Below are 8,688 nucleotides of genomic sequence, written 5' to 3'. Positions count from 1 at the left end.
ACTTTTTAAATGAGAGTTTTTGATTTGGTCTTATAATTTGTTTAATATCTGGTTTGACACCCAGTCAAAAGCCTTTAGGAGGTCAAAGAAAATAGCCATGAGTCAAAGCATACCGTAAAATGGGGTGAATAGAAACAGTTTTGGACCTTTCCTAGTCTGTTGCTAACATGGTAGTCACCCTTTCGACAACAAAAAATAAGGAATCTATAGGTCTCGACTTAGATCAAAAAGCGCATAATAGTTTTTTTTAAATAGAGGTTTTTCCACAAAATAAAATAAAAACGCTCTTTTAAATTAGTCCAATTTGCTACTCTACCCACACCAGGGCGAATAGGAACACCTGAAAAAAAATTTTAAATTGATAAAAAAATATAAATACACAAAAAAACTGACAAAAACACCAATTTTACAAAAAAAAAACATTTATTTCTATAGAAATGTAACAAGTGTAAACATATTATTTAAATTAAACAACTTTGGTGCAAATTAAATTTTAAAATGTCTCTTATTGACGTAGATGCTTCTATCTCGTCATGAACTGAGAAAACCTCTCCAACAACCTGGCTAAAATGAAAAGTGGAAACATCCGGAACTTCTGGAAATCGATAAATATATCCTGACGAGTGTTTGGTGGGGCGACTTCTTAAGAAAGTGGCTTCAATGTCATTTTCTGTAATATTAATGACTTGTCCGATAAAATATTTATTTCTTTGTCTATTTCGATATTTTGTTGGAAAAAACACCAGAAGCCAAGTTCCTTTATCTATTAAATCAAGCGAAATAGGAGAAACACATCGGAAAAATTTACCCTCACAGCAGACTGATGCTGATGAATTATTTGTATCCAACTTATTCTCGGACTTATCGGTGAAACTTGGTAGTGAAGTATCTGAGTCTGCATCTGAAGAATGATCTTGATCTTTTTCCATTTCAGTGTCTTCACTTGAAGAATGATCTTGAGCTTTTGCCATTATTGGCATGAAATTACTAAGGGGCAAATTCATTTCCGGGTCTGAATCTTCATCTAAGGTTTCCATACGTCTTTCCAAATCATTATCCTCTTGATCGTCTTTACCCAACGTGCTTTCAAAATCTGCACTTGTAACGCTTTTGCCAGAAGGAACTTAAATTTTACGACGTCGACTCTTCACATTTTGACCATCGCCATATCTCATTGTTCTTAGAAGGTTTACCAAAAAGGTATTAAGTCCTTCTTCAATGTTCTGATTCTCATCATTTGTCTCGTCAAGATTTTGCTGCGGAAGGTGTCCCAAGACTTGATCCCTATCTAGTGAGAAAATTCCACACTTTCTAAACCCAGATTTTATGTTTTTTCCGGCATAAGGCTCAATAGCCTTTGACAACTCATTTAGCAAGAAAGGGAATCTCTCCTTTGGAACCGTGCAATGCTTTGAACCAGCCCCCATTTTCCATTTTTCAAGGATCTGTCGCCAAGCTGTTTTAAGAAGCCGGAAAAATGCCACGTCCAGAGGCTGGGTCAGATGAGTAGAGTTAGCCGGGAGGAACATAAATGAAATATTATTTTCTTCGCAAAGAGATAAGTACTTCTTTCCCGGTAGATCTTTTACTACCGGTATGACAGTTCTCTCTACCCAATCTGAGAAGAAAATCGCATCAAACCAACCTGATGGACTTCTATTAAATCTGACGCCTTTGGTCTTTCAACTGTCCAAGATGTCTACAAATTTTTAGCTTTGTAAACTAAATATGATGGGAAAAATTTTCCATCAGCTGAAGCAGCGTACATAATGTTATGTTCTGGATAGCGACAGCCCCTTTTCGAGATTACTTTCTTTCTACCCGGATCGTCAGTTAAATTTGTTTCGTCGTAATTTATTATGTTTGATGGCGGTACATTTTTTAACGCCGTGGCTAAATTGTCAAAGTAAGCATTGATAGTATTGGGAGAAACAGCAGCTCTTGAGCGCTTGATATTTTGGCAGATTTTAGATCTTAATTCATTTTTGTGACGTTTTAAATAAGAATAGACAAAGTCTCTGCCAGGGATATTATCTTTAAATCTCGTTATTGTTTTACCTCTACTGTCTAGGTAATTTTTTTATCATCATCCTGACGTATAGACGTCAAGTGGATACCCCTAATCGGAACAAACTATTAGTTGATGGACTAAAATATCTTCTTCTTGTTTGGCTAGGGCTGTTTGTCCTCCATGATGCTTTAGATTTCGGTTTTTGTGGTGCCGATAAAGCACAGAATAATGAATGTTGTATGTTTCGTAAGCCACTTTATAACTCATACCGTTGTCAAGTGAAGCAAGGGCTATTTTTATAGTTTTTTCATCAATTTTCTTGTTTGTTTCACCTCGAGGGTCTGGTTTATAAACGCGAGGTATTTTCCTGCAAAAGAAAAAACAATTTTGGGGTGAATAGAAACAGCGTGTTTCTATTCACCCCAAATTAATTACTTAAAAGTGACGTTATGTATTACCGTCAAATGGGGTTAAGTGAATCAAAATAAGTGGTTTTTTTCGTTTTTCTGCCAAAGTATTAAATTAAAAAATATGTAAAAAATATTGTAGATTCTGGTAAACGTCTTAAAAGATTTTGTTAAAACTTGTAAGCATTTAAGCATGGGAAGTCCTCCATTTTTTTTGATAAAGTCTGATTCACTTTACCCTCCGGTTTGGAGTAAAGTGAATCATGTATTAGAAGTGCTGTAAAATTCACTTTAAACATAATGTGGGTAAAATGAATCAACAAAAAATAAAAAAAGAAGATTTAAACGGAAAAAAACACTTAAAAAAAAACAAATTCTTTATTCTAAAGGTAACAAAAGTAAGATTAAGTAACAAAGTCTTATTCTATAACACATTCTATCACAGAATATTAAGGCTTTATAAAAACAACAAACTTAGGAACTTTTCTTTAAACAAAAATGGCACTCTTGGTAAAAAAAACTTAAGTCTACATACAAAACATAGGAAAATTAACAAAAAAGAAATTACTCCAACTTTTTAAATTCGTCGTTGTCTAAGTTAAAAACAAATTTACCCCTCTTGAAAGACTTTTGACGCAGTTTTCTAATAATTTGGTCTTGGCTTATTAGGCAAAGGTCCTGTATTTCTGGATAAACAAAATACCCCTTTTCCGAGTTTCCCTTTTTTCTCATGGCATTTATAGTAAATTCTTTTTTCTTTGAACAATTCTCGATTTTGCCAACAAACAATCGATCTCGTTTCTCGGTTGGAAACTTTGCAATAATAAACTCCAATCCTTGGCTCCATGGATAAGTCTGTGTCGATCATGTAAGTATCATCATTCGATGTCGACGGATTTGGATCAAACTCGTCAAAGTTTTCAACAATATTTTCGAAATCACTTAGGGAAAATTCTTTATCTAACTCTCGATCTAACTCATCATCCGATATTTCCAGGGCTCTTCTTTCGTTTTTTTTCATGTTTTTTTTAGATGATTTTTTTGTGGGTGTTTTATCTATTATCGTTGATAATAAACTTTGACTTGACACACTTTTGCCAGCCTCGATAATAATTTTTTTTCCTCTCTTTGTTGATTGATTCGGGGTAGTTTTTAAATTTTTTAGGTGACTGATTATTGTGTTACTCCAGGTCTGATCATTATTCTCACCATTTTCATCGATGTGTAAATTTCGTGGAATTTTATTTAAAACTTTGTTGGGATCGAGCGGAAAAATTCCACATGCCTTAAAACCAGCAATGGAATTTTCTTTCGACTTTATGCCAACCTTTTCTGTCTCAGCAGCCTTGGAAACTCCGTTTTAGGAATGACTCCACGGTGTTTTAGTTTCCATTGTTCCAAGGTGGATCTCCATGCAGCTTTTAAAGGCCTAAAATACGCGACATCGAGCGGTTGAAGCAAATGAGTTGAATTGGGAGGGAGTAAGACAAAATCAATTTCATTATTCTCACATTGCTGTACGACATTAGTGGTAATGTGGCAATTTAAGTTATCGCCTATTAAAACTTTACGCTCAGCAAGCTTTCGAAAATAAGGCATGACAATTGTCTTAAACCAGTCCTCAAATATATCAGAGTCAAACCATCCACTCATGCTTCTGTTATATCTTGCTCCTTCAATTCCTCCCTCTGTCCAACCATCATAGGAATGTTTTGCCTTGTATACCGTATATGGAGGCAGTAATGTTCCATCAGCGGCTAGTGCAAACATCACAGTTGTGCTGGTCTTTGAGGAGTCTATTAACCTATGGGCATGCTTTGCACCTCTTTTTGTAATTACTTTAGCCGACCCGGGATCATCCACAAAATTGGTCTCGTCGTAATTGATAATATTTTGAGCAGGGACGTCTTTCAACGTGACCTGCAAGTTTTCAAAATATTTTTGAATAACCTCGCGGGTTAATGCACCTCTAACGCGTTTTGTATTTTCAGCCAACTTAACGGTAAGGTCTTTATTTCTGCTCATAAAACTTTTGAACCAGTCCATCCCTGGCATATTTTCTTTAAATCTGGAATCCCTTACTCCTAGTCTATTTAGATATTGTTGCACAATTGCTCTAACATCTGTACATTTTAATGGGAATCCCCAGTCGGCGCAAATTTTGATTGTCTCCTTTAGTCTTAGCTCTTGCTCACCACTTAGTACAGGCTGTCGACCATATTTTAAAGAATGTTTGCCATGATATCTTCTTTGAATGGTACTGAAAGGTACACCAAATCTTTCAGATGCTTGTCTCATGGACATATCACCTCGTCTAACCGCTGCCACTGCTCGACGAACATATTCTTGATCGTAGTTACATTTTCCCTGCGGCCCCAATTTTTTTTTGTAAATTCTCGGCATGCTAAAAAGACCAAAACTAATAAAAAAATATTTCTTATATAAAAAATTTTTTAAAAAAAAAGTTCTAAAAAATTTAATCATAAATTTACAGCGACACTTAAATGATTCATTTTACCCATTAAAGTTACCATCTTAGAAAAAAAAAATGCTAAAATTCAACAAAAAAAATATTTACCAAAAATTAAGCACAAATTTGTTTATTAATGTCTAATAAACACATTAATTACATTCAAGTAAATAAATATTAATATTGATCACTTCCGCAACCAATCGTTTCCAAAGTTTTGTAAAATACAAAAAAATCGTTTAACCGGAACATGTCGTTATGGTACTCACGTGTATTTTTTTGAGCAGCGAAACACACCCTACCACATACAAAGACATACTAACGAGGTCATCTCGATGCAATAATGTCACTATATGGGGCAGGTCTGCGACGGGATCGACTTTTTTGCGGAAATACCCGATTAATTCATTTTACCCACTATGATTCACTTAAACCCGTTTGACGGTATATTATATCATAGAAAATAAGCAAAAAAAATAAGCAAGACAAGCAATTTCTGAAATAGGCAATGTGAACCAGACACCTTACAGCTACCAACCCAGCTATTCACCCAGCAGTTTCTATTCACCCCATTTCACGGTACATATAGAGTAGGAAGAGTAGAGTAGGTTCTTCAGATTCAGAGCAAAATTTATGATTTTTTTTATAAATGATACATGAGTACATACAAGAATGTTCGCTGAAATACTATACAGAAATTGAATATATTTGAAACGTAGTATATATAATAAGAACGTGATATAAACTTGAATAAATAAATGGAATATTCTATTTAAGACCCTAGCTATTTTAAAAATAATGGTGAAATATAAAGGGAAAATATTCCTCTATCTGTTTCCCAGGTTTGTTTGTGATATCTTGTAAAATGTCAGATATCTTTACACCCAACTTTTCAAGATTTGAAATTTCCAAGAGAGAAACTATATAATTTCTTAATAATACTTTTAATAGAAAATTGCCTGTTTTAGATTAAATTTTTTCAGTACTTTCTTCTATTGAATGGAAAATAAAATAAAAACCTATATTTTGCAAGAAACATCCAAAAACTAAATTTAGTACCCATTGACACCCATCGAAACTATTAAATGACATGAAAAATTATCCATTCTCTCTTTTTAAACTCGCCGGTTATATATTTTTTATGAATGGCACAAATACTATTGGCAACTGGGTCACGAAAAAATTGAACTTTATTCATGTTACATTATCATGCTCAGATTACTTAAGTTCTATATATACGCGTGCATGCAAATTTTACAGTTGCAACGAAAACATACAATATAATAACATTTCGTATATAAGCCTCCGATCAGAAATTATCCACGTGCACCTTATTTTGTCATTAATTTCTGTTGTCAAGCATAAAATAATATAAAATCGAGAAGAAAAACCGTTTATGCATGTTTCAAAATCGACCAGATTACTTAAATGATCGTAAACCTTAACCTCGATAATTTTTTAATTATTCTTTACAATAATAAAATATGTTTTTGAATGTAACAATAAACATACATAAACAATAAAAAATATTGGTTTCTTTTGCTGATTTTGTTATAAGTCAAGGTGTCCATACCACCACTTAACGCATATTATTGAGTTTGGTTTATTTTCACATTAATTTATAATAGAATATATTACATGCTAAGTTTATATAACAGAATTTTCAACATATATGTGGTACCAGTTAATTATAAAACATTGTAGTCAACACGGAAGTGCCAAAAAAACAATTGAATTCGGCTCTTATTGAACTTAAAGTAAAAACAGTTTCATAGGGGTAACCCTTTGAAAACCATCCAAACCAACCTAAATTATACCATAAAGACTTAGTTGGACTTATTAGGTACAAGACATAACATGTATTAATATACAGGTCATTTGATTACTCCCTTTAATTCTGTATATTTATACTACAGGTATGTTTCTATAACAGTGGATTTAACGTTATTGTAATGTAATTCTATACTGAGCGATTTGCAAATACTAACTTAGAGAACTGGATGTCGTAAGATCTAGGTCAATGTTTTCTTAAGCTTAAGGTTGCTGCGGATGCTTAAAGGAAGTAGTTTTTTCAATGCGTGGGGTGCTTTTTTACTTAGAAGGTGATAGCAGGTCAATTAAGCGTAATTAAAATTCTTATATTCGATCCGGAAAACGCGAGTGAAATAATTAATTATTTATTACTGGGCCGGATAACTCGTTTGCTTTCGACTGATTTATATTTTACTTTATATAGAAGAATATAGGACCAATATTAAGAGTGATATAATTGCTATATGACTAAACATTTAATGTAGGTTGTAGCCAGTGAACCTAATTTGTCAAGTACCTATTATTACATTCTAATCTTTTGATTCTCCATCAGATTTGATTGTTCTTTCAATCTTAGGGTAGGCGCGAGAGTACGCACTTAATATTCTTTTCTACATAAAACTATAATAAAAAAAAATAAATAAAAAAAATAGTGAGCAACCAAACATATATTCTCTTAGCCAACAAAAAAACACAGTTTAAAAAAAATTATTTCTACATTAAAAATAACACAACCCTTTTTTTAAAAAAATACAAATGCTTACTCTTAGCGCCACATATGCCAAAGAGTACGCAAAAGTTGTGCTAAGAGTACGCAACATCACAATGTTTAAGAAATGTTTAATTGCATAGGTCGCAATGGAATTGCGTTTGTCCCATGCAGCTTGTGCAAATTTCATGCCACCAGGACTTGCATGTTGCGCACCTGACCCAATCGCCTCCACCGTAAGAATTGCTGTAGTTCTCTTCACATCCAGGACAGACAGCATCTTCTTCATTGCTGTTGATGCTGATGATCAAAGCTTTCGAAGGCATTTTCTTCTTCTTCTTCTGCTTAGTGCTGTCAGTAAGTTTCCTTTTAATGCTGCTCGTCTTGTTTTGGGAGGTGGATTCTTGCAGTGAGTCTTTATAAGGTGTAGACGATAATATTTCCGACCTAAAAAATGTGAAAATATCTTTATTAAATACTAAAAGTAGAAGAGCTTTTATTATTATTGTTGTTGCTGTTATAATTACCTTTTGGAGCGAACACCTCTAATTTGCTCGTGTTTTGCCTTTGGTAGAGGTATGATCATTTTTGGAGTGACTCCAGATGTCCCAAATACGGCAAGATCACATTTTTTAGGGGAAGAAAATAATTTAGACTTTAAATTTTCGATATCTTGCTGCCTTGAATAGATTCTGAATTTGGCATCGGGTTATTTAAACAACTGCTATCAGTATTCTTGGTTGGTGTTTTGAGACTAGCATCGTGTATTTCTGTCGGAGTAACAGGCTCTTTACGTATCCTATCTATCAAAACTGAAATAGACAAATTGTCATCATCGTCGGAGTCGGAGTCGTGATTGTTTAACACTTGAACATTATCTTCATTTTCATATCTCCTATCGTTTGTTGGTTCAATGTGTAAGGCTCGATCAGTTACCTCTGAAGGTGAAAAATCCTCCTCTGTAAAGACATCTGGGTTATAAGGATACAATCCTGTAGCACTAAATGCCTTTTCACAAGTCCGGAGCCGCTTTGTTTTTGAGATACAGAGTGTTAAATTTTTTTTTAATAAAACAATTAAAAATGGAACTTTTTATCCCTTAAATTTTATTTATTTATTTCAACGGCACAGCCAATTAAAAAAATAATAACAATAAGTGGCAAAGAATATAACAATAGTCAATAATATGAGAATGAACATAACTAGTAAAAATAAAGGACAAAGAAGCAAAAATTACATAAACGTAAAACAATTTCTGCACTTTAGTTTTTTAAGTCTT

At 33.4% G+C, this 8,688-nt stretch overlaps 1 protein-coding gene across 1 annotated transcript; it reads right to left on the bottom strand.

The window, feature by feature from the left end:
- Nucleotides 1–7,512: 7,512 nt before the first annotated feature.
- LOC126734583 (uncharacterized) lies at nucleotides 7,513–8,358 on the bottom strand. Its single transcript, XM_050438270.1, has 2 exons — nucleotides 7,937–8,358; nucleotides 7,513–7,856 (listed from the first exon to the last, which is right to left on the bottom strand). The coding sequence occupies exons 1-2, from the start codon at nucleotides 7,993–7,995 to the stop codon at nucleotides 7,541–7,543; spliced, it is 375 nt and encodes a 124-aa protein (XP_050294227.1). The 5' UTR covers nucleotides 7,996–8,358; the 3' UTR covers nucleotides 7,513–7,540.
- Nucleotides 8,359–8,688: the final 330 nt, after the last annotated feature.

The sequence above is a fragment of the Anthonomus grandis genome, chromosome 3 (genome assembly GCF_022605725.1).
Source record: "Anthonomus grandis grandis chromosome 3, icAntGran1.3, whole genome shotgun sequence".
NCBI lineage: Eukaryota > Metazoa > Arthropoda > Insecta > Coleoptera > Curculionidae > Anthonomus > Anthonomus grandis.
The sequence above is the reverse complement of the archived record's forward strand: the minus strand, read 5'-3'. Positions and strand labels throughout refer to the sequence as shown.

Bases quoted from the DNA above. Each gene is read 5' to 3' on its own strand.
- LOC126734583 (XM_050438270.1), bottom strand. From the start codon at position 7,995: ATGATCATACCTCTACCAAAGGCAAAACACGAGCAAATTAGAGGTGTT. The intron at 7,857-7,936 runs GTAATTATAACA...CACATTTTTTAG, and splicing joins AGAGGTGTTCGCTCCAAAAG to GTCGGAAATATTATCGTCTA.